This window comes from Propithecus coquereli, unplaced genomic scaffold, assembly GCF_000956105.1.
Source record: "Propithecus coquereli isolate 6110/MARCELLA unplaced genomic scaffold, Pcoq_1.0 Scaffold35, whole genome shotgun sequence".
Lineage (NCBI taxonomy): Eukaryota > Metazoa > Chordata > Mammalia > Primates > Indriidae > Propithecus > Propithecus coquereli.
The window spans coordinates 4,373,424-4,400,340 of record NW_012149174.1 but is presented as its reverse complement, the minus strand read 5'-3'; the positions used below and the strand labels follow the sequence as shown (position 1 = coordinate 4,400,340).

The following is a 26,917-nucleotide window of genomic DNA, read 5'->3' as shown; positions in this document are numbered from 1 at the left end:
GGGCATGGTGGCGCATGCCTGTAGTCCCAGCTACTCGGGAGGCTGAGGCAGAAGGATTGCTTGGGCCCAGGAGTTTGAGGTTCCTGAGAGCTAGGCTGACGCCACAGCACTCACTCTAGCCAAGGCAACAAAGTGAGACTCTGTCTCAAAAAAAAAAAAAAAAAATGTAAGTTTACTTCAACTCTACATACAAACTTTTACAGGATGACCTTCCAATATGCTTAATTTTGACACATGAATCACTCTTATCTAGTTCTGGAAGCAATTAAATTAAATTCTGGACATTCATCTTAATAAAGCTTCATTGAAAATTGATACATCCATGTTGAAAAGCCAGCAGGAAAAAAAAAAGGAAATTGATATGACAGATTATCTTTCTTTAAGCTTAAACTAAACAATTTTCTCCCTTGAGGTAATTATCAGGTGGTATGCATTTAATGCACCAGCACTTAATTCATCAACTATTCCAGAGCAAATGTCTTTTTTTTTTTTTTTTTGAGAAAGGGTCTTGCTCTGTTTGCCCAGGCTAGAGTGCAATGGTGTCATCACAGCTTACAGCAACCTCAGACCCCTGGATTCAAATGATCCTTCTGCCTCAGCCTCCAAGTAGCTCGGACTACAGGTGTATGCCACCATGTCTGGCTAATTTTTCTATTTTTTGTAGAGACAGGATCTTGCTATGTTGCCCAGGCTGATCTTGAACTACTGGCCTCAAGCACTCCTCCCACCTGAGCCTCCCAAAGTACAGGTATGAACCACTGAACCAGCCACAAATGCCTTTAAAAGGCAACAAAGCACACGGTCATTATGAAGGGTTTGGAATTGCCACATTCCAAGTAATAACCACTCCACCCCAAAGGATCTTAAAAATATCATTTGCAACGGTTAACTTTGTGGGGGAAATGCCATTTGACTTTCATAAAACCTTGTATGACATTTGAATAGAGCCATATTAAAATAATAAAATGATACCATAGAAAGAGTGATTATAGAGATAAAAAACAATGTTAAAGGAATAAAGAAATCACACAAACCAATGTAAATGTCAATGCCCATGCCAAGGACATGTATGCTTAGACATCATTCTTGAAAATTCATTTGGAACCAACTCCACCTTTGGTGTACACAAGCAAAACTGTTGGAGAAGTGAGCTATTTTCAAGGGATCTAGAAAGAAAAGAGCAACACTAGCCATCCAGGATGTTTGCTGGCTTTTAGAAAGTTAACCTCTCCTTAGGATAGGCACGTTACTCAACATAGGGGTAGAACTGAATTATGAAAAATAACTAATAAGACAGGTCTCCAAAAACATATTTAGTAAATAAACAAATGGTTACAAACTTCCTCAGTGGTGATTTCTTTTTGCTCTGTGCTCTAGTAGACCATATTATTAAAATGTGACTCATTAGACTTCAATCAGGGCCATATCTTCTGAGTCACCTGTGAAATTACATGTGACATTATAGTGAAATTATATGTGAAATCACAAAATTATTTTTTTTATAACAGTATCTTATAAGAATTCTATTATATTATTATGAAGTTACTCAGAAGTTACAAAGGCAAAATAAAAAATTTTATTGGTGCTAAGTGGTTTAAAAATAAAAGTAGTTCACAAAAAAGGAAGCAGTTTATGTAGCTTGCAACTGTTATCCATCTAAGCCAACTTGCACTTGATCTCAGGGAGTCGGTGGGGTGGGGGCAGAAACCTCATCTTCATATTGTTTTAAAAGCAAAAAGCAGGGTAGCATGTGCTTTTGGGTTTTTTAGACTATCTTCTTGGATATAAAATAAATAAGGACACCAAGAAAGGAATCCTTACCAGAAATGAATATGTTCATAATCCTTTACAAGAAAAAACTTGTAAGAAAATACTAGTCTTTTCATGCTTCACTCAGACTTTAGGTTTTCTGACTTAAGAGAATGCATCAATCAGACTTTGTTAAATTTTTTAAGCAAGAGAATTAGAAAAGTAAACACAGAAATTAAAACTTGCCTGTCTGTACTAGCCTAAAGATTAAGAGTTCTATTCACTATCCATTTCCATATCCAGTTTAAACATCTTTGAATATGTTTTGCAATTGTAGTAAAAATTTTAGATGATTCTGAACTATTTCAATGTGTCACACAGAGAATAACAAAAGTTATCATTTGTTGAACAACTATAATATAGCAGTTTATTTACTTATACCACCCCCATATTACTTTGTAGGTTATGTTATTATCCCATTTTTACAGAAGAGAAAACTGAGACTCAGAGAATTAAGCCACCTATCTAATATAAGTACATAAAAAGTAACTTTTCTGTATAACATAAAATATTATAAATAAAATAAATAAGGCAATGTCAAACTGGGAACACAGTGGCAATGTTTATGGCATATAATTAATATTATCAATGTATAAAAAATTCTAACAGATAAAAAAGGTTCAACAGTAAAAAAAATTCTGGCTAGGCAGAGTGGTTCATACCTATAATCCTAGCACTTTGGGAAGCTGAGATGGGAGAATTGCTTGAGACCAGGAGTTTGAGACCAGTCTGAGCAACAGCAAGACCCCATCTCTACAAAAAACAGAAAAATCAGCTGGGCATGGAGGTACGTGCATATAGTCCCGGCTACTAGGGAGGCCAAGGCAGAAGGATCGCTTGAGCCCAGGAGTTTGAGTTTGCAGTGAGCTACGATGGTGCCACTGCACTCTAGCCAGGGTGACAGAGTGAGACCCTGTCTCAAAAATAGAAAAAAAATTCCAACACTAGAAAATATCTCAATAAGGAAACTATCAAAAAACTCAAACAGGCAAATACATAAAAAGATAGCTCAATGGGCAAGAAGCATATGTAACATCATTTTTTCTTACTAGTAATTAACAAGCACAAAGTAAAATCATAAGATGCCTTTCTTCTATCCAAACTAGCAGAGATAAGAAAAAAGATAAAATACTCCAAGCAAGCCTAGGTATGAGAAAAAAGGGCACTCTTATATACTGCTGGGAAGAGTGTAGAACTGGTATAAGATTTCCAGGTAACCAGATAATATGTAAGAAAAGCACTAAAAACATGCATTTCATAACACCCAGCTAGTCCACTGACAGGAATTTCACTCATGAAAATACAATATTAACTACTACAAGGATGTTCACTGTGACACCGCTTCTAGCATCACCAAAGTGAAGAAGAACCTATATGTCCAATGATGAGGAACTTGGTTAAGTACATTTTGATACACCCCCATACAATGGAATAGTATGAAGTTTTTGAGTGCAATTTTACCCTCATCCTAGAATTGAAATTAAGGCACAAAGTTGATGACTAGAGTGCTAAGTATCTCTAATTTTCTAAAGAGAACTACCAGTGAGCCACCAATAACTGGCCCAGACCCTACCCTCGTGGCTACAAGCAGGAGAAGCAGCTTCCCTTGGATTGCCGCCCCTCCTCCACCATCCCCTCCTCTTCCCCACACCATAGTGTCTCTAGAAGGAGGGGGACAGGGACCAGGAGTCGCTGGCCTTTGAGTCCAGTATTTGTGATAGAGCCTTTTCCCTCCCTCCCCCTTGGGAGAGAAGAGGATGATTTACCCTCCCCAAAGAAAAGTGATGAAGGGAAGGGTTTCCTAAGAGAATCACCTGGAAAGATTAGGAGAGCCTCAAAGGAAAAACTGGCTTTGCTTCCCTTATTTGGATGAGCAGGACCTTAATAGAGTGAGAAGGCAGAAAGTGAGAGGTGGGGCGCTGAGCTAAAAGGAAGCAAGCCAGTCCTCACCAAAGACCCATGCAAAGGCTTGGCGCTACCAGATACATTCGAATGTACAGGTGAGGGGTCAAGCTGGAAACAGGGATATTGCTTGAAAATAAGACAAAAGCAGTTCCTTAGATTCCCTCCCTCTACTTGGACTGTTAGATTCTGCCCCTCCTCCACTCCAGCGGAAACTGGTACATTTACCAGCTGGGGCAGTTTTAACAATGAAGCAAGGGGGAGGAGATACCATACTGAAATCCTACATATTAAACAGTGAAACCAATAGCCCCTCCCTTTTCAGCATCCAGAACCCTCCCAGCAAAGCTTCTATCTCAGGAAGTAGACAGAAAGATTTACCTCTAGAGGAAACTGAACAGCCAAAAGAAAGAATTGCAGATATTGACATTTGGGGTTGTCCAATGAAAAACCTGACCAGCCACCTTACCATCCTCCAGTAAAGCCCACCAATCAATAAAACCCTGTTTATGCATGCAGAGCTTCTAATCAGCTTTTTAATGCCTCATTCTTGAGTGTGAATGGACAACCTAGTACTTAAGGATTTAAGGAAAGCCTCTAGGATAAAAGACAAAAACCAAAATAAAGAAATAGAAAAAAGATCTTGGAGGAAGCAAAGAAAAAATACAGAGAGCAGGGGAGGAACACACTCTAATAGGCTTCAAGAAAAGACAATGTTGCATCCATAAAACAAAGAAGGGTGCTGCAAACATCAAATGAACAACAAAGGCATAAGAAAGAGCTCTAAATATGACTGCTAAGTCAAAAATCTGGGGAAATAATTGGAAGAAAATGTTGAGGTAATATTTCAGAAAATGGAGCAAAAAGATGGAAATTGAAAATCAAAAGATAAATCCACAAGGTTCAATATCTAACCAGGAGCTGTTCCAAAGAATATGAGCAGAAAAAAGGAAGAAAAGAATCAAAGAAAAAATAAAATAAAATTTCCTAGAACTGCAGGACATGACTTTTTAAGTTGACAGGGTTTAATAAATACCCAGCGTGAAGAATGGGAAAAAAAGCTCTATTCGAAGGCACATCATCATGCTATTTCAGGAAACTAGGAACAAAGGGAGAATATTCTAAAAACTTCAAGAGGAAAAAACAGGTCAAATATAAAAGGTCAAGAAACTGAATCATATCGAACTTTGCAACAGCAATAACAGAAGCTTGAAGATAATGGTACAGTGTCTAAAACAGTGCAAGGGAATATTATTGTCAGATTATCCAGGGCCAAACTACGACTCAAGTACAATAAAGACATTTTCAGACATCTGAGCCCTCAAAAAAATATTGTTCCTGGGTGCCCTTCTCAAGACGATACTCGAGGGTGTACTGCACCAGAACAAGGGAGAAGAGTTCTGTATCTAGTAAGAGCAAGTAAGGGTTGCTTAAGCCAACCCTCTTGCTTACAACAACTGTAAACTCTGGATGAAATGCAAAAACAGGTTCCTGAAGGCATCAGACAGTGCACAGAAGTGGGCAGATGCTGGAGGGGAGCTGATACCTGGGAGAAGGGAAAAATATGGGGTTAGTTACCCATTTTGACAGTTTTCAGACTAAGGACAGTGCAGTCAGTACTGCTCAGGTCTACAAAAACTCCAATAGAAAACCCTTCTTGCATGAAGAACCAGAGGAGAGCTGAAAAGGCAGGGGAATCTCAAGGTGTTCCCAAATTCCCAATATATCATAATCTTGAAAATTCTTGAAAAGCTCTGTGTGCATAAATACAGAATAAGATATTTATTCTATAAAATAAGTAAAACACATGTGTTTATGTGTTTTATATGTTTTCAAACAATAATGTCATAATAAACAGTGAATCATTTTTCTACCATAGGGTTATACTAAAAGTTTCAACCGTTTTCTGTGTAACAACAAAATAATAGCAAACACATGGCTTATCACTATTATAAATTGATATACTGTGACAAGATTATATATTTCAAAAACATGTAAAAGTGATGGACACCTGATATAGACATTGAAGTAAAAAACATAAGAAGGAACATTAACACAAAATAAATGCTAAATACAATTATTTTAAAACGGAAATATCTCAAATATTTAATATGTGAAAGTTATCATTTTTAAAATGAAAAATTTCTAAAACACAAAGCATGAATTACCCTGATAGTCCTGATCTTTGCTGGCTGACAAATTTCCAGACGTAGGAAAATGTCTTTCATTTTGCACTGACATTGGGTCAAATCATTAAGAATGTGTCTTAAATTGATTTCAAGTTGGGTGTAAGGTACACGTTGCTTCATATAAGCTTATTTCCTTGTTAACATGTGTCTGGCTTCTTTCACTCAATATTACGTTTGTGAGATTCATGTATATTGATGTGTGTAGAAGTTGTTTATTTTTGTTGCTGTACTGTATTCTGTTGCATGAAAATACCACAATTTATTATCATTTTACTGTTGACAAATGTATTCATCTGCTTGGGCTGCCATAACAAAATACCATAGACTGTGTGGCTTAAACAGCAGAAATTTTTTTCTAGCAGTTCTGGAGGCTGGAGTCCAAGATCAAGGTGCTGTTGGGGGTGGATTTTAGGGCTCTCTTCCTGGCTTGCAGACGGCTGCCTTCCCACTGTGTGCTCACATGTCCTTTCCCCTTTTCATAAGAACACCAGTCCTACTGGATTAGAGCCCTACCCTTATGACTTCATTTAACCTTAATTACCTCCTTAAAGGCCCTGTCTCCAAATACAGTTACATTGAGGCTTAGGGCTTCAACCTGTGAATTTTGGGGGACATAATTCAGTTCATAGCATTTGTGTAGTTATTTGTTTGGGGATACTATGAATAGTGCTACTGTGAATATTCTTGTTTATGTCTTTTGGTAAACTTATATATACATGTCTGCTGGGTATATAGCTAGGAGTAGAATTGCTGCACGTGGGATATACCTATGTTCAGCTTAGCAGATGCTGCCAAACAGTTTTGCCAAAGTGGTTGTATCGATTTATATTCAATGATGTACAAAAAGTTCCACTTACTCCACCTCCTTACCAACATTTGGCATTTTCCATCTTTTCCATTTTAGTGATTATGATGAACATATTATAAATGACAGTGCCAATGTAAGTTGCCTCAAATTATTTTTGGACATGGGTGGGACACACAAGAACGATACAAATATAATTTAATCAACAAAATAATCCAGAAGCATTTTCTTAATAAAATGTCATTAAGCTATGTACACAATTTTAAAATCCATGCTTCAAAACACCTAAGATATCTTGACTTTTCTAAGTAGGAAATTTCAAGAATACAACTTTATTATAAACACTTCATACAGAATGCCTTTAACTTCAAAACAGGGGGGAAAGGGGGAATGGCATTTATAATGCTGGAGTAGCAGCAGCAGTGAGTCTATGCCTCCAGGGCCCTCTTGTTAGTTTTGTAGCAAAACCGTTTAAAAAGATGGCAACATTATCTTACACTAAAAAAAAAAAATCTATATTTAGAAATATAGCCATGCCTGTGAAGCTCTAAAGAACAAAGATCAGCAAGTTTTTAAAAAGTCAGGTATGTGGGACACAAGACCTAAGGTGGGCAATAGGCCTATTCAGAAAACAAATGAACAAAAAATACACAAGGATATAGATTATATAAAAATACAAAGAGTAATTTAAATTAAGCTCAAATTACAAACATAATTGAAAGATATTCCAGCCTAACCAGTAAAATTTGAGGAAGTGGAGACACCTGGTAGCCAACAGTAACTGTATGGAAAGGCCACAGCATGAAGACGACACTAAATTTAACGTGATGTTTTTCAGTGTAAAAGAGGAGCTAAATTCAGAGTTTTCTTTTGTAGCTACAAGAATATAATGTCACATAGCATAGAAGAAAATATCCTGTTCAGCTTTGTGCAGTTCCATTTGAACCAAAAAAGAGGAATATCTTAAGGAAGGGTGACTCGAGTAGCATCACAAATAAAATAAAGGAATTAAGCTCAGATCCTATGATTTGTGTCCCCTTTTCCTCTCCTGAGGACAGACAGAAACTGAGTGGGGATAAATAATTTAAGTGACTTCCTTTAATTCCTCTGAAACAGCTTGACTCTGAGAAATTGCCCCATCAGTGGGATGCTACTATTAAAGTAAGCCTTTGTGCAGATGAGATGCAAAAAAGAAAGTCTGCCCAGAGATAATCAAACACAGAGAATTAAAGTCATTTCTGATGAGGAAGCAGAGTCACTCTTTTGAAATGCTTTTTTTCAGGATGAAGGGGGGACTGGGTAGGAGGCAAGTAAGCCAGAGCAGACTGTGGACTCCTTTTCTTTTGTTCTGCAATCCCTTGATAAAACCTACCCATTTCACTGCTTCTCTCACCTTTTGTTAAGCTCAGAAACTGCAGTGGAGGGGCAGGTTTCTATTTTCTTTTGAGTAGTACCACTGTGTCTTTAAGTCAGAAAAGCCCTGGAATCAACCACTGCTTAGTTGCCAGGAAATCTGGCATCAACTCCTACAGGAATCCTGTGAGTACAGTACCCTAGATTAAAAGGCTGAGTGCTTTGGGAGTATGAGAATCATGATTTATTTTTCCATATTAAATTAGTAAACAGAGAAGAAAGTAATCAGTCATTCTCATTTTGAAAAAATTTTCTATAGCTAAAATCAGGCATTCAACATAAAACTTAGACTCAGAGAAATAGAACATGTCAAAAAAGACCTTATTATTGCGGAATCATTTGAAATTCTCTACAAAAATTCCAAAACACTTGGAGGTTTCTGGAAGAGGGTCACGCATGAATTTAAATGGAAATTAATTTCTTCAAGAACCTCCCACTTCATTAGGATTGACTCAAGGGAACAGAATGCTACCCACACTTTGCTCCTTTATCCCCTTTCAAAAATCAACAGCTTGTTAAGGTATCAACAAGTAGAATAGGGTTGGCTTTCCTTAGTCGCTCTCTCTCCATGTTCTCTATTCCAGAGAGCCAAAGTTGATTTGACGGAGAAATTTCCCCTTCCTCTAAGAGTTCTTTGCCAAACTCCCCTGGCAGTGGGCCTTCTCATTCTACTGATTGCTTGTGCATTCATGCTGTACGGCTCTTTGTCCTCATACCAAACATAATCTGGGGCTGGAGGCAGGTCTAAAATTAAGTTGGTTTATACTTGCCTTAATATAAAACAGACTTGGTTGCATTTCAAGCCCTGTAGGTTTGTTTTACATAACGGAATCACTTGTTAGAATGGATTTTGCCCTAGTATTTATCTTCTCAATCACTCAAAGGCTTAATTGACTGTTCAGAGATCCATTTCAGTCTCTAAATTTCCCACCCTTCTCACTCACCTGGAGAGTAACTTACCTGGTTCCATTAATCTTGACCTGTGTATAATGCATAAAGTGGGATCTAGCACCTTTAGCTCTCAAATTGCAGACCTTCAGCCCCTCTTCTCAGCCACAAACTCCGTATAAAATTTCTATCAAATCTATATATTGTATTTTCCCCAAAATAAATCAGTGGCACAACATGTAGAATTACAACTTAATAAATCCAAAAATATCCTTTTTATGAAATTTCAGAAAGGCTATAATGATGGAAGATTAAAAAAATGAACAATAAAGATGAAGTTAGAGAGTAAAAGGCTTTAACCTCTCTTCAGCAGAAAAAGACAGTCACATTCACCTGGGAAAGAGAGGCCAGGGAGTTTCAATAGCTAAAAAAGGTTCATAGCAAATAATTAAAGATGCTTTTCTTATGCTGGAGATTGACCTTGAGTTATAAATATGATTTATTTGAAGATGAAATAACAAGGAGATGAGACTTCTAAGGAAATCTAAAAACTTTTCTTCTGTATTTTTATGTGTATAAATATGCATACTATCTATTCACATACATATTGTATACATACACAACCCAGGCAGTCCCTGGGTTACGGACAACCTGACTTACAGCATTCTGTACTTATGAACTGGCTCCCAAGGCTCTCCATAAGGATAATTTATAATTAAATAATTAACAATTCAGGAACCAGTTTCTTCTGTGTGTGTAAACAAATCCACATGGTGTAAATAGTTCCTCGGTGCAGCATCTTTACGCTAGCGGCTAGTCTCGTAGATAGCTGGAGAAGCAGCTAGTAGAAACTCAAGAACACCAAGAATCGGAAGATCCGAAGCCAAGAAAGTTTACGACAAAAGAATTAGCTGAAGCCTTTCATCTCATTAAAGCAGGATTTGCTAAGCTTGACGAGAAAGATCCTAACATGGAGCGGTTTACAAAGGTTTACCATGCAGTTATTGAGAACATCAGCTGCTACAAGGTCATTTGTGATGAAAAAAAGAAAAAGCCTGTGCAAACAATCCTAGATAACTTTTTCAAGAAACCAACTTCAGTGGTCAGCTTCCGTCCTCCAGCAGCAGAATCAAATCCTGATTCTCCAGCACCCGCTCCATCCTCTCCAGCACCATCTCCATCGTCATCTTCCGATTAATGTTAGCTACATTCTTGCCTCAAAAACGCCCCTTCCGGTACGACACTGATGCAACATCAGGTGAGTGTTGGCCTTTAATATTCTTTTTTGAAATTTCTCCTATCTCCTATCTAAACTTTTTGTATGAGTTTGTTTTTATGTTCTGTTTGTTTCAATTAAAAGAAAGAGCACAATAGTTTCTGTAACTTATTATAGTACAAGGGTATTATTATAATTATTACAGTATATACTGTATTATTATTACCACATAGGAGCCATTATAGTATTATTATTATTACCATATGTGTGCTATTTGTCAGGGATATGAGTTACATACAGATCTGACCTAAAGTCATTCTCAGAAACATATCTCATGCATAACCTGGGGACCACCTGTATTAGTTACATTTATTTATACTTTACTAAATGAGTACAGCCATACAATTGGGTACTTTGTCAATGTGTTTAGCTGGATATGATTGGCCAGATCTATTCTGGTCCCATCTGGCCTGCTGGAAAACAAATACTGTGATACACTATTGTCAAATTACAGTTCAATAAAGGAACAGAAGATAAAAGGGGCACTAAACTGACTGATGGACCCTGACAGCAAAGTCAATACAAGGTGAACTTCTTATGCTGCTGTCCTACTTTCTAGGTGGTGTTTCAACTCGATAGTAAACTAATTTTTAATTCAGTGGTCTATGAGTTAATGCATGATTAATTAATAAATATGTAGATGTACATTTAAATTATGTCAAATAGAACAATTTTGTGATTTTAATAGACATAAAAATGTAAAAACTAGCCTACCTGATTATGCCATATGGGCTATAAATCAGAAAGTTGTGGTTGTTTTGTTGTAGCTGTTGAAAATATACAGCTATAAATCTGCAACGGGGCCTCACTCATTCATAAAGAATCAATAGGAGTTCTTATGACAAAGACCCTACTGTGCATCTACTTTTGAGAATCAACTATGTTTCCTTACCATAGAGCCCTTTCCTTTCCCAGGTGTCCTTTAAGTACAGATTCATTACCATTATTGATCCTTCACTTATCAAAACATACAGCAATATATAATGCTTCCTTTTGCTTTTTTTTTTTCCTTTTCCAAGCACTGGAGAATGCTTCATTCTGAATTCGAGACATTTCAGTTTGAATGATACTTCATATTTCTCATAGAAATAAACAGTTCTTCACTAAGAAAATAACAAAAAATACAATTTGAAAAATGACTGAAAAAATTAAAATGTTACTTTAAAAAATCACTTAATGTAAAAGAAAGCATAAAGGAAGAATAGAGGAATAAAAAAGATATGAAACATAAAGAAAACAAAAAGTAAAAAAGCAGATGTAAATCCAACTATATCAATAATAACATAATTTATGGATGGATTAAACAATTCAATCACAAGGCAAAGATTGTCAGACTGTGTATAGAAGCAAGATTTCCTATAATCCCAGCACTTTGGGAGGCCAAGGCAGGAGCCCAGGAGTTCATGACCAGCCTGGGCAATATAGCAAGACCCTGTCTATACAGAAAATAAAAAAACTAGCTGGGCATGGTGGTATGCACCTGTAGTCTCAGCTATTTGGGAGGCTGAGGTGGGAGGATCATTTGAGCCCAGGAGATTGAGGTTGCAATGAGCTATGATAACGCCACTGCACTCCAGCCTGGGCGACAGAGCAAGACTCTGTCTCTAAAAAAAATAGAAATAACAAAAGCAAGATCCAATTATACACTATCTACAGGAGACATGCTTTAGATTCAAAGATACAAATAGGCTAAAAGTAAAAGGATGAATAAAAGATATATCATGCAAACAGAAACCAATACTAATAACAGATAAAACAGCTTTAAAACAAAATATGTGATTAGTGATTAAAAGGGACAGTTTATAATCATAAAAGGGTCAATCCATCAGGAAGAAATAACAATTGCAAAGATACATGAACCTAACAACAGAACCCCAAAATATATCAAGCAAAAACTGACATAATTGAAGGGAAAAATATATAATGTAACAATAATAATTAGAGAATTCAACATCTAACTTTCAATAATGGCTAAGAACAACTAGGGAGAAGAACAGGAAATATAAGATTTGAACTACACTACACACAAACTAGATCCAACAGACATCTATATAAACACTCTACCCAACAACAGCAGAATAGATATTATTCTCAAGTGTACATGGAACATTCTTAAGGAAAGATCATATCCTAGCCCATAAAACAGGGCATAATACATTAATAAAGGATTGAAATTGTACAAATTGTGTTCTCTGATCACAATGAAGTGATTAGAAATTAATAACAAAAAGATATTTGAAAAATTCATAAATATGTGGAAATTAAACAGCACACACCTAAGTAATTGGTCGGGGGAAAAATCAAAAGAGAAATTAGAAAATGCTTTGAGAAAACAAAAATGAAGATACAATATACCAAAATTTATGGGATATGCTAACATAGTCCTTACAAGGGAACTTACAGACATAAATAACTACATTAAAAAAAAAGAAAACTGCCGGGCGTGGTGGCTCACGCCTGTAATCCTAGCACTCTGGGAGGCCGAGGCGGGTGGATCGCTCAAGATCAGTTCGAGACCAGCCTGAGCAAGAGCGAGACTCCATCTTTACTAAAAATAGAAAGAAATTATCTGGACAACTAAATATATATATATAGGAAAAATTAGCCAGGCATGGTGGTGCATGCCTGTAGTCCCAGCTACTCGGGACGCTGAGGCAGAAGGATTGCTTGAGCCCAGGAGTTTGAGGTTGCAGTGAGCTAGGCTGAAGCCACGGCACTCACTCTAGCCTGGGCAACAAAGCAAGACTCTGCCTCAAAAAAAAAAAGAAAACTATCAAACCAACAATCTAATTTCTCACCATAAGACTAGACAAAGAAAACCAAACCTTAAATAAGTGAAAGGCTAGAAATAATAAGGATTAGCAGAAATTAATGAAATAGAGACTATTAAAACAATACAGAAAAGCAACAAAATCAAAGCTGGTTATTTGAAAAGGTCAACAAAATTAACAAAACTTTAGCTACAGGGAATGAGAAAACACTAAAATTACTAAAATCAGGGATGAAAGAGGGGACATTACTACAAAACTTAAAGAAATAAAAAAGATCATAAGGGAATATTATGAACAGCTCTATACCAACCATTAGATAACCTACATGAAATGGACAAATTCCTAGAAAATTACAAACTACTGAAACTGACAAGTCAGGGGAAAAAAATTAAAAAAGCAATTGGAAAATAATTTGAGAAAACAAAAATAAAGACAGAATATACCATGCAAAATTTATGGAATACACTAACATAGAAAATCTAAATAGAAGAGAAGGGAACATTTCCAATCTCATTCCATGAGGCCAGTACGATCCTATTAGCAAAACCAAAGACATTACCAGAAAACTATGAAAAATATTTCTTATTAATATAAACACAAAAATCCTCAACAAAATAACCAACAAGTCAAATCCAGCAATATATAAAAGGATTATATGCTATGACCAAGTGGTATTTATCCCAGAAATGCAAAGTTTATTTAAAATATGAAAATCAGTTAACAAAATACATTGTATCTATAGAATACTGGATAAAAACCCCATCATCATCTCAATAGAGATAGAAATTTTGACAAAATCCAACATTGCTTCATGATAAAAACACTCAACAAGCTAGGAATAGAAGGAAATGTCCTTAACCTGATAAAAGGCATCTATTTTGAAAAGCCAGAGATAACATCATAATTAATGACGAAGAACTGAAGTCTTTCCCTCTAGGATCAGAAATAAGACAAGAGTGTCCACTCTCACTACTTCTATTCAACAACGTGCTGGATGTTCTAGGCAGGGAAATTAGGCAAGAAAAGTAAATAAAAGGGATCCAGATTGAAAGAAAGAAGCCAACTATATTTGCAGATGACATTATCTTATATTTAGAAAATCCTAAGGAATCAATTAAGAAACTAATAAACAGGCCGAGCGCGGTGGCTCACGCCTATAATCTTAGCACTCTGGGAGGCCGAGGCGGGCAGATTGTTTGAGCTCAGGAGTTCGAGACCAGCCTGAGCAAGAGCGAGACCCCGTCTCTACTAAAAATAGAAAGAAATTAATCAGACAACTAAAAATATATAGAAGAAATTAGCCAGGCAGGGTGGCGCATGCCTGTAGTCCCAGCTACTCGGGAGGCTGAGGCAGCAGGATCGCTTGAATGCAGGAGTTTGAGGTTGCTGTGAGCTAGGCTGAAACCACAGCACTCTAGCCCGGGCAACAGAGTGAGACTCTGTCTCAAAAAAAAAAAAAAAAAAAGAAACTAATAAACAAGTTCAGTAAGGTTGCAGGTTATAAGAGCAATATGCAATAATTAATTGTATTTCTACATAGGAGCAATGAAGAAACCAAAAATGAAATTAAAAAAACAATTCCACTTATACTAGCATCAAAAAGAATAAAATATTTATGAATAAATTTAACAAAAGAATTATAAAACTTGTACATTGAAAATGTAAAACATTGTTGAAAGAAATTAAAGAAGACTAAAATAAATGGAAAAACATTTATTATGGGTTGAATTGTGCCCTCCAAAAATATATGTTGACCTCCTAACCCCTGGTACCAGTAAATGTGACCTTATTTTGAAATAGGGTATTTGCAGATGTAATCAAGTTAAGATGAGTTCATACTAGATTAGGGTGGTCTCTAATCCAATGACCAGGGTCCTCATATGAAGAGGAAGTTTAGATACAGAGACACACAGAGAGAACACTATGTCACAGTAGAGGCAGAGATTGGAGTGATGCATCTACAAGCCAAAGAATTCCAAGAATTGCCAGCAACCACCAAAAACCAGGAGATAGGCATGGAACAGATTCTCGTTCAGAATGCCCAGAGGGAATCAACCTGCCAACACTTTGATTTCAGACTTCAAGCCTTGAGAACAATAGAAGAATAAATTTCTTTTATTCTAAGCCACTGGTTTGTGATGCTTTGTTATGGCAGCCCTAGGAAACTAATACAACACCTAATGTTCATGGATTGGAAGACTTAATATTGTCATGATGGCAATAGTCCCCAAGGGATTTACAGGTTCAATACAATCCCTATCAAAAGTCTTAGTAGAAATTAACAAGCTGATCCTAAAATTCATATGGAAATTAAAAGGATTCAGAATAGCCAAATAAATCTTGGGGTGGGTACAGAACAAAGTTGGAGGGCTCACACTTTCTGATCTCAAAACTCACTAGGAAGATACAGTTATCAAGGGCCGGGCGTGGTGGCTCACACCTGTAATCCTAGCACTCTGGGAGGGCAAGGTGGGTGGATGGCTCAAGGTCAGGAGTGAGACCCCGTCTCTACTAAAAATAGAAAGAAATTAGCTGGACAACTAAAAATATACAGAAAAAATTAGCCAGGCATGTTGGCACATGCCTGTATTCCTACTCAGGAGGCTGCAGCAGAAGGTTCACTTGAGCCCAAGAGTTTGAGGTTGCCATGAGCTAGGTTGACGCCATGGCACTCTAGCCCAGGCAACAGAGCAAGACTCTAAAGGAAAAAAAAAAAAAGATATAGTTATCAAGACAGTGTAGTATTGGCATAGAGATAAATAGATCAGTGGAATATAACTGAAAGTCCAGAAATAAATCTACACATGTATAGTTGATTGATTTTAACAACAGAGTCAATACAATTCGTTGGTGGGGAACAAAGTGTTTTCAACAAATGATGCTGGGACAACTAGATATCCACATGCAAAAGAACAAAGTTGGACCCCTACCTCACACCATATATAAAAATTAACTCAAAATTAATCAAATTTCTAAATGTAAGAGGTAAAACTATAAAACTCTTAGAGGAAAAACATAGGCATAAATTTTTGTCACCTTGGATTTGGCAATGGTTTCTTAAATATGACACCAAAAGCGCAAGCAAAAATAAACTGGATATCATCAAAATGAAAAACTTTTGTGCTTTTAAGGACACCATAAAAATTATTTCTTCTTGTTCTCATGAAGGGGAAAAAATAAAAATAAAAAAATATGTAGAGCCCACAGAATGTATGAATATTTTTTAGAAATCATATACCTGAAAAGAGACTTATATCTAGAATATACAAAGAAGACTTAAAATTCAGTAACAAAAGACAAATGACCCAACTAAAAAATGGCCAAAGTATCCAAACAGACCTTTCTCCTAAGATATAGGAAGAGTAAATAAGCACATGAAAAGATGGTCAACATCATTAGCTATCGTGAAAATGCAAATCAAAACTACAATGAGATACCATTTCACATCCACTAGGATGATGCTCAGGTTAAACTGTATCCCCCTTCCCAGTCCCCCAAGAAGATACAAGAAGATATGTAGAAGTCCTAACCCTAGTTCAAATGCGACCTTATTTCAAAATAGGGCCATTGCAGATGTAATTAGTTAAGTGGATGGACCCTTAATTTAATACGACTGGTGTCCTTATAAAAAGAGCAGAAAGACACACAAGAGGATGGCCATCTGACAGCAGAGGCAAAAACTGAAGTGATACATTCACAAGCCAAGAAATACCAAGTAATGGCAGCAAATAACAGAAGTTAAAAAAGGCAAGGATGGATTCCCCTCTAAAAGTCTCAAAAGGAGCATGGCCCTGCCAACTCCTTGATTTTGGACTTCTGGCCTCCAGAACTATGAAACAATAAATTTCTGTTGTTTTAAGCCACCCAGTTTGTGGTACTTTGTGACAGCAGCCCTAGGAAATGAATACAGATGGCTCTAATAAAAAGAAGACAGATAATAACAAGTGTTGACACAGATGTGGAGATACTGGACCCCCCCCCCATTCACTACTAATGAAAATGTAAAATAGTACAGCTGCTTTGGAAAACAGTCTGGCAGTTCCTCAAAAGGCTAAACATAGAATTACCACATGACCTAGCAATTCCACTCCTAGGTATACATAAGAGAAACGAAAATATAAGTCCACACAAAACCTGTACATGAATGTTCACAGCAGTATTATTCACAATAGCCAAAAGCAGAAACAACCCAAACATCAGTCAATTGATGAATGGATAAATAAAAAATGTCTATCTATATAATGGAATATTACTTAGCAATTAAAAAAGGAATGAAGTGCTGATACATGTTGTAATGTAGATGAGCCTTAAAAACATGTTAAGTGAAAGAAGGCAATCACAAAGGATCACATCTTGTATGGTTCCATCTATGTGAGATATCATTATAGGCAAATCTACAGAGACTGAAAGTACATTAGTGGTTGCCTGAGCTGGTGGGAGGAGGGGTGGAAAATGATGGATGGAGGATGTAGGGGGTGAGAGCTAAGGAACGTAGGGTTTCTTTTTGGGGTAAAAATATGTTCTGAAATTGTACAGTTCTGTGACATACTAAAAATCATTGAATTTTATGCTTTTTTTAGTGGTCATCATCACTTAGTGAATTGTATAGTTTTAGATGGATGAATTATATGACATGGGAACTATATCTTAATAAAGCTGTAAAAATAAATTTTAAAAATAAGAATAATATCTCTATCACATCTAATAAAGTTAATAATAATTCTCTCATGTCATGAAATATCCAGTACTGTTTGAATTTCTCTGATTGTCTCACAGATTTTTGTTTCATTTTGTTTTTGTTCTTATATTGATTGTTTGATTCAGGATCCACATAAGGTTCATACACTGCAATTGCTTGATAAATCTCCTTTAACTATAGTTTCCCTCTTCATCTCTTTCTTTTTTTCTTATTTATTTGTTGAAGAAGCAATTTATTTATGTCACTAAAAAATCGACAGCCTACATTTTGATGAATGTACTCCTATGATGTTATTTAACATGTTCCATTGCCCCTATATTTCCTGTAAACTGATAAAATTCAGGTTCCATTTTTGTAGCAATTATTATAGAATTTATGATTATTAACTACAGCTATTAAATTATGAGAGTTTTGTAAAATGGTGATATTCTAATTCTACTCTAATTCTCTGATTCTTTTTTTTTTTGATTCTTACCTAGAAAACTCCTATAAAGAGAAGCTTCCCCTCATCAGTTGTTAAACTATACTACTGTGTTATACTAAGGATCAGTTTTTTTAAAACAGGCAGGAAAAATACTTGATTCTTTCCTTTTATTTACCAGTTTTTCAGAATAACGGGTTAGAGACTTCCACTTCTGGTCATGATGGAGGAATGGGTCCCGGGCTACCTTCCTACCTTGAACAACTGTTAATAGAAACAGTCTAAAATATATGAAATAATAGTTTTCAGACACTGGGTAACAAAAAACATAGGATAGTGATCCCCAGGGGAGGGAAACAAATTATTTGAGCCCCAACTTACTGCCTGCTGAGTTCCAAGGCTTCAGGAGAGGGAATGCAAACGGCCAAATAGTCTCTGTGCGTTGAGAAATCAGCATTTGGGGAGGCCAGAGCAGCTAGAATTTGCAAGGTAGAGTACTGAAAAGAGAGATACACAAGGACAGAGGTCCAGTGGTCTGCAAATGGCTCCCCTTGAGCTTTAGCTGAGTACTGACCTATATGCATGCCTAAGAAGAAACTACTTGCCCAATCCCCAATGAATGTTACTTCCATATGTGCACACAAGTGTAGATTAATTAGTACCAATTTGATGGTGAGCTTTGATGTGGTGCTTGTTTTTCCATTCTTGTGATACTTCACTTAGTAGAATGAGCTCCAGCTTCACCCAGGATAATACAAGCACACTTGTAGCTCTGACTTGGGTGGTGCAAATGCAATAGATATAACCTAAACGTTTGTACCCCTGTAAAAATTTTGAAAGAAAAAAAAAGGAAGGAAAAAAAAAAAGAAGAAACTATTTGAAACTAAGGTGGGGGGGTACCAACTAGATTCACAAAGCATCACCCCTGGAGCTCATAAATGGCCAGGAATAGTCCACGTTCCCTCCAGTCAGAGTAGAAAGCCCTACTATTAATAATACATAAGGTACCAGGTAGATTTCTCAGAAGGGTATTGCTTCAGGAATAATTAGCCCCAGAATAAAGACACTCCCGTCCCACTTTACAAAGCCTAGCTTCAATAGGATAAAATTGTTTCCAAGTAATTTAACTGTGTCACAGAACAAAGCCCTACAAAGTTTAAAGGAATAAAAAAAACCTCTAGTACCTGACAATATAAAATTCACAATATCTGAAATCCAATAAAAAAACAAGCTTGAAAAGCAAGAAAATACAAGTCATACAGAGGATAAAAATAAATTAATAGAAACATAGAAACAGACCCAGAAATGACATAGATGATAGAACTAGTAGACAAATACATTAAAGCAGTGATATAAATATACTCCATATGCTGAGGAAGGTAGAGGAAGGCATGCATATAAGAGCAGACAAAGAAGATATTTTAAAAAATAAACCCCACTGGATGTAGTGACACATACCTATAGTCCCAGCTACTCTCAAGGCTGAGGCAAGTAGATCACTTGAGCCCAGGAGTTCAAGACCAGCCTGAGCAATCTAGTGAGACCTTGTCACTTAAAATAAAAAAATAAAAGAGCCCGGGTGCAGTGGCTCACACCTGTAATCTCAGCACTTTGGGAGGCTGAGGTGAGAGCATTGCTTGAGGCCAGGAGTTTGAGACCAGCCTGGACAACATAATGAGGCCCGATTTCTACAAAAAATTTAAAAAGTTAGCCAGGCATGGTGGTGCATAACTGTAGTCCTAGCTATGGGGAAGGCTGAAGTGGGAGGATCTCTTGAGCCCAGGAGTTTGAGGCTACAGTGAGCTATGGTTGCGCCACTGCACTCCAGCCTGGGTGACAGAGCAAGACTCTGCCTGCCCACTCCCCAAGCAAAAGAAAGAAACCGAAGATCAGCTTCTAGAAAGGAAAACTCCACATCCAAGATAAACAATACACTGCATTATAATTAATAACAGATTAGACACTGCAAAAGAAACTGTCCAAAATGAAACACAGGAAGAAAAAAAGACTGAAAAAATGAACAGAGCATCAGTGAGTTGTGGGGCAACATAAAAGGTCTAACATAGGTGCAACTGTAATTCCAGAAATTAGAGAGGAGGGAGAGATGGGGAAAAATGTGAAAAAATAAGAGGAAAAAATTCTCCAAATTAGATGAAAAAAAGAAACCTTCAGATCCAAGAAGCGCAACCAACTGCAAACAAAAAAACATGAAGAAAACCACACCAAGGTTCATCATAATCAAATTGCTTAAAACCAGTGACAAAAAGAAAATTTCAGAAGCAGCCAGTGATAAAACTTGTGTTCCTTGCCTATAATCCCAGGGCTTTGGGAAGCTGAGGTGGGAGGATTATTTGAGGTCAGGAGTTAGAGGCTGTAGCGAGCTATGATTGCATCACTGCAGTCCAGCCTGGGCGACAGCCTTTCCTCCCCACTCCCCCAAAAGACTTATGTCCTCATGTAGAGAAGGACAAAGAATGACAGTAGATTTTTCATCAGAAACAATACAAGTCAGAAGATAATCAAGCAACATCATTAGAAGGAAGGAAGGAAGGAAGGAACAGAAGGGAGGGAGGGAAGGGAAGGAAGGAGGGAGGGAGGCAGGCAAGGATGAAGGGAGGAAGGAAGGAAGGAGGCAGAGAGGGAGAGAGGCAGGAAGGAAGGAAAGAAGACCTGTCAGCCTAGAATTCTCTAGCCGGCAAAACGCTTTCAGCAAATAAAAGCAAAACAAATACTTTTGAGACATAAAATATGAGAAAATTCATCACTAGCAGACTACCACTACAAGACATGTTAAACAAAGTCCTTCAGGAAAGAGGAAAACGATACCAGATGGAAATTTCATTCTATACAACAGAATGACAAGTACAAGAAACAGTAAACATGTAGGTAAATATAAGACTGTTTTCTTATTTTAAAAATCTCTTTAAAGGATTATTGACTGTTTAGGCAAAAGTAATGGCAATGTATTATCGGGCTTATAACAAAATAATAAAGTAATACATATAATAATATTATACAATAAAAAACACAGTTACATAATAAAATGATATACCAAAAATGACAACAATAGCACAAAGGCTAGGATAGTATTAATATAAATGGAAGTAAAAGGTTTGGTTTTTTTTTGAGACACAGTCTTGCTCTGTTGCCCGGGCTACAGTGCCGTGGCGTCAGCCTGGCTCACAGCAACCTCAAACTCCTGGGCTCAAGTGATCCTTCTGCCTCAGCCTCCCAAGTAGCTGGGACTACAGGCATGTGCCACCATGCCCGGCTAATTTTTTATATATGTATTTTTAGTTGTCCAGATCATTTCTTTCTATTTTTTTAGTAGAGACGGGGTCTCGCTCTTGCTCAGGCTGGTCTCGAACTCCTGACCTTGAGCGATCCATCTGCCTCGGCCTCCCAGGGTGCTAGGATTACAGGCGTGAGCCACCACGCCCAGCCAAAAGGTTTTTATGTTATATGTGGTGTAATATTACTTGAAGGCAGACTATGATAAGTTAAAGATGCTTACTCTAAACCCTAAAGTATAATAACTACTAAAAGAAAAAAAATCAAGGCGGTATAGCTAATAGAGGTAAAATGGAACCTTAAAAATTAATTAATGCAAAGTCAAAAAAAGAGAAAAATGGGAATGAAGAACAGATGGGACAATAGAAAACAAATAGCAAATAACATGGATTAACTTTGAAAACATTATGGTAAATAAAAGAAGCCAGGCACAAAAGACCACATTTTATATATTTCTATACACTTATATATCGCTTAAAAATGGGGATATTTTCTTACATATCGCTTAACAATGGGGATGTATATCACTCATATATCACTTAACAATGGGGATATTTTCTGAGAGATGTGTCATTAGGTGATTTTGTCACTACGCAAACATCATAGAGTGTACTTACACAAACCTAGATGGTATAGCCTCCCACACACCTAGGCTATATGGTACAGCCTATTGTTCTTAGGCTACAAACCTGTACAGCATGTTATTGTACAGATACTATAGGTAAGTGTAACACAATGGTAAGTATTTGTGTATCTAAACATATCTATACATAGAAAAAGTATAGTAAAAATACAGTATTATAATCTTATGTGACCACTGTCATATATGTGGGTCCATCATTGGCCAAAATGTCATCAAGCAGCACATGACTATATTACATCTTACATGATTCCATTTATATGAAATGTAAAAAGTAGGCAAAATCCACAGAGCCAGAAGGTAGATTGTCAGGGGTTGGGGGGTTGGAGGTATAGGGGGGGTGACTGCTAATGGGTATGTGTTTCTTTCTGGAATGATGAAAATGTTCTTAAATTAGATAGTGGTGATGATTGCACAACTCTGAATATACTAGAAAACCACTGAGTTGTACACTTTAAAGGTGAATTTTGTGATATGTGAATTATATCTCAATACATTTTCTAAAAAGTAAAACAAAAAGAAAACAAATAGCAAGATGATATATTTAAACCCAACCATATCAATAATCACATTAAGTATAAATGGTTTAAATACCCCCAATTAAAAGAAATTGTCAGATTACATTAAAAAAAAACCAAATACATGGTGTAGACAAGAAATTCATTTTAAATATAGACAAAGATAGGTTGAAATTATAATAAAAGGATGAGAAAAGATATATCATGCAAATGCTAATTTAAAAAAAGCTGAAGTGGATAAATTAATATTAAGCATAGTAGATTTCAGAGCAAGAAATATAACCAGGAATAATGAAGTTCACTTCATAATGATGAAGAGGTCAATTCACCAGAAGCACATATCAATCCTAAATATGTACCTAATAATAGAGCTTTAAAAATATATGAAACAAAACAGAACCGTAAGAATAAATATATAAGTCCCTAATTATTGTTGGAAATTTCAACACCTCTCTCTCAATAATTGACAGAAGAAGTAGACAAAAAATCAGTAAGTATATAGGAGATTTGAACAACATTGTCAAACAATGTGACCCAAATGGCATTTAAAATACACTCTACCAACAATAACAGAATACATTCTCAAGTGCCACAGGAAACTTGTTCCAAGAAACATCATATTCTGGGCTATAAAATAAGCCTCAAGAAATTTAGAAGGATTCAAATCATACCATATAGGTTCTCTAACCATATGAGTTAAATTTGGGAATCAGTAACAGAAACATGTATAGAAAAATCACCAAATGTTTGGAAACTAAACAACACACTTATGAATAACCCATGGGTCAACAAATACATCACAAGAGAAAACATGACATATTAAAACATGTGAGGTGCAGTTAAAGCAGTACTTAGAAGAAAATGTATAGCTTTAAAATGCTCATATAAGAGCAGAAAGGTTTAAAATCAACTTCAGCTGGGCATATGCTTTATTATCTTCTGTCTTGTACAACTGTCTCCATATGGATACATTTCTTTATATTTTACTGCTAAATACATTTTATATTCTTAAACTGTGTGGCATTTCCCTATCAATATCATCACTATTCCATGTGACAGCATGCAAACTAGTATCAGAAATAGGAATGATATTAATGTGATAGACTAAACGACACATGAGAGAATTCAGGGAACTGAAGGGGAGGAGTATAGCTGGCCCATATTTGGATAAGACCACAAAAACTTTGTTGTAGATGATAAGAGATAAATTGTTTCAATGGAGTATGCACACTGCCTGCTACAGGGACTCTGGGCAGTCTAGTACAAGGTACTGAAACAAATTACAGTCTAAAAGGAAGAGGGCCTGACTTAACAATTTTCAAGTTGCTTCTATTGGCAGATGTTTCAATAGTTGTTCAATGGGAATTGAATAGGGAAATGCCTGGGCTGGTTGTCTAACTGGTGAGAAAAACTGAGACTGAAACTGTAAATTCCAATGTCTAGGATAGAAACACCTGGGATGGTAATGATGAGCAATGGAGAGGAGGTCCCAAGACGTCCTAGACACCCTGCTGAACCAGAAGGTGGCAACCTTCCAGGCAGAAGCTAGATCTCTGCCAAAGTTTTAGGTATGGGAAGGTGGGACAATTAAGCTAAGAAATGTTTTTAATTTTCATTGATCTGGTTCTCTCAGTTGAGGGTAGAGGAGCATTTGTTAGTAATATCACAGGCAAGAAACATGGATTTTTTAATTGTAGGGAAGTATGTTTTAACATGTAGAAGCTCTAGTCTCGGTTTTCTTTCTTCTAAGAGCTATAACCTTGAAGCTCTGTGGGTTTTTTTGCCAGCTGTTGTATTTTTTTAAAATGGTGTTCAAAGACATATTCTCCAAAATGATTTTCTATTTGGAATAGATGTTTCCCAAGTGGAACACTAAGAGTATTTGAGACATGAAACTTCCATTAGTAAAAGCATTTAAAAAGAAACTTTTTTTTGAAATCTGTTCAAAAGATGGATGAGTATATGTATTGTATCAGCCAAGTAAAAATATGTGAATATTTGGGCTGTGTCTAAAAAGTTGTAAATTATATTTCTCACCATTTTCAGGATGATCCATATATATGAAATTAAAATGGTCTTGAGACAATTTAATTGAAGTAGTAAATAACTGAACAACATGCTTCAGATTTTGTTGAAGTGGTGGATGGCTTCGGTGGACAGGAGCCAACTCAAACAAAGGGAGGAAGCCTGGCTTCTTTAAGGTCTGAAGTCTGGCAAACGCCCCGGGGTTGGGAGAGACACTCCTCCATGGGTCTTTCCTTTTCCTACACATCTTGCTGAATGTGCCAAGAATGCAATGCCTGGACCATTTCTCAAGGTTGTGTTTGTAGTGAGCAACCTTGAGAGATGAGACAATGTCTCTCGAGACAAAAAGCAGACTTGCTTACTTCTGGCTATAAAATGATAGATTCTGCAAGCTCAGAGCTCCTCTGCTGTAACACAATTCGTTGCCTACGCAGGAATCATCTGGGCCCTCAGCAAAACTCCCTCCCCTCCACCCCATGAGTCTAAGAAGCAAGAAGGGAAATGATACAGCATGCTAATGCTCATGCTACTATCTGCACCAAAACTAATAAGACCCTTTGTCTCTGACCCAGATCCCTTGTGTCTTCTGTCAGCATCCATGAAATATTAATAAGAGACCTATTAGCTCATAAGTAGGGTAAAATAAAATCCTAGGCCCAATGCCTGCTCCTACCCCTTTTAGTTCAGTTTGAAACCTTCCCTTGAGGCCATGGCATCTGTGCTGGGGGCGGGCGTTATTGTCTGTGTGTGAGTATGGCAGAGATGTGGTGTTTGAACAGGAAACCCTCCCCCTTCACATCCTTCAACAGACTTAGTAGAGAAAAGAGCCTATACTACTCAGCTCTGGAATGAAAAAGAGAGAGCAAAGGTGAGTAAGTTCAAAGTAATGCCTCTCCCCAGGAAACCAGTAACCCCCTTCACAAAAGTGACAGTAAAATGTTCTGGGGCAGCATACATGGACCCCTCAGCAGCAGTGTTTCCTGTTTGAAAAGACATGCTTATTCCATATATAAAATGATAACCTCTGGTATCATCAGCCCCCAAGCAGAGAGCTAATCTGAAGCAGTTAAATTCTCTGTAAGCATAAAATGGGGCCACCTTGACAAACACTAGGTGGTTCAAAATAAATAACCAGTCCAAGATCCCATCCAGATGCAAACAGGATGCCCAATGTTTGATTGATCTGTTTGGATTTTGGCAAACCATATTCCACACATGGGATATAGTGAGCCCTATCCACCAAGCAACCAGGAAGAAACTGTTATCATCTCTGGTGTGACCATACATTTAGCACAGAATTAAAAATTGGACAACCCTGGCGTGTTTTAATCTATGCAAAAGTTTCAGTATTTGTACTCAAGCTTTCTGTTTGGAACTTGCTAAATTTAAATGCTCTGAGTTTGTCATATGTGAGATTAAAAACTTCTTGGGATGAGCCAAAAATATCTGGAACTTACTTATAAAGGTATTTTAGGACTTCTATATTTAATGTGATATAAAACCACAACTGAAATAGATTACATACAAACATGCAATGCCTTGTATGAATTAGTTCTTGTGGAATCTGTACAATATTAGGAATTATATAAATTGCTCCATGTCAACCTTTTGGGTAGTTTTTAAAATCTCTGGTAATTCCTAATATTATTTAGATTGTATTTTTTGGACATTTTAAATTAGCTTGGAAAGTTAGACTACTAAAATACTGTTAATGAATATTTCTATTTAAAGATCATACATGGGATTCTAATTATATGAAATTCTGAGATAGGGCTTGGTAGTCCCCCAAAGGGAAGCTAGAATTTTCTTTTCAGGCCTCAATGAAATTGACAAGAGGACAGTCTGGACTTGTATGTTCAGGAAGCAATTCCAGATGTCTGACCAGAGGGTAATAAAGAGGAACAGATTTTAATAGGGCAATATATAGCATAGTACATTAAAATCTGTTGTAGGAGAAAATTAATGTTTTTGTACAAGAGTGAGATAAAAAGAATCCTAATTAAATTAAATAGTAACATGACCTCGGGAGATTTTTTTTACTCTGTCATGAAAGAAGTTCTACCCAAGTGCTCATGTGAAACAATATAATATACACTCCTAGCATCCTGTCTCGGTATCCAATATTATTTTCACACTTCTGAGATGGTTTTAGTTCCTAATTCTCCTCAGGGATACAAATATATCTGCCTTATCCTCTGACTGAGGTGTGCCCTCAGGCTTTCTATTCTTGGATATCTCTATTCTTGGATTGTGGTCAAGCTCCTTTGATG

At 36.7% G+C, this 26,917-nt stretch overlaps 1 protein-coding gene across 1 annotated transcript in view; it reads right to left on the bottom strand.

Annotated features, from left to right (window-relative positions):
* The window catches only part of LACE1 (lactation elevated 1), a 213,180-nt gene that overhangs the window by 35,299 nt on the left and 150,964 nt on the right, over positions 1-26,917 (bottom strand). The window contains 1 exon segment of the mRNA XM_012651169.1: positions 12,031-12,041. Within this exon segment, the coding sequence (XP_012506623.1) occupies positions 12,031-12,041 (11 nt within the window).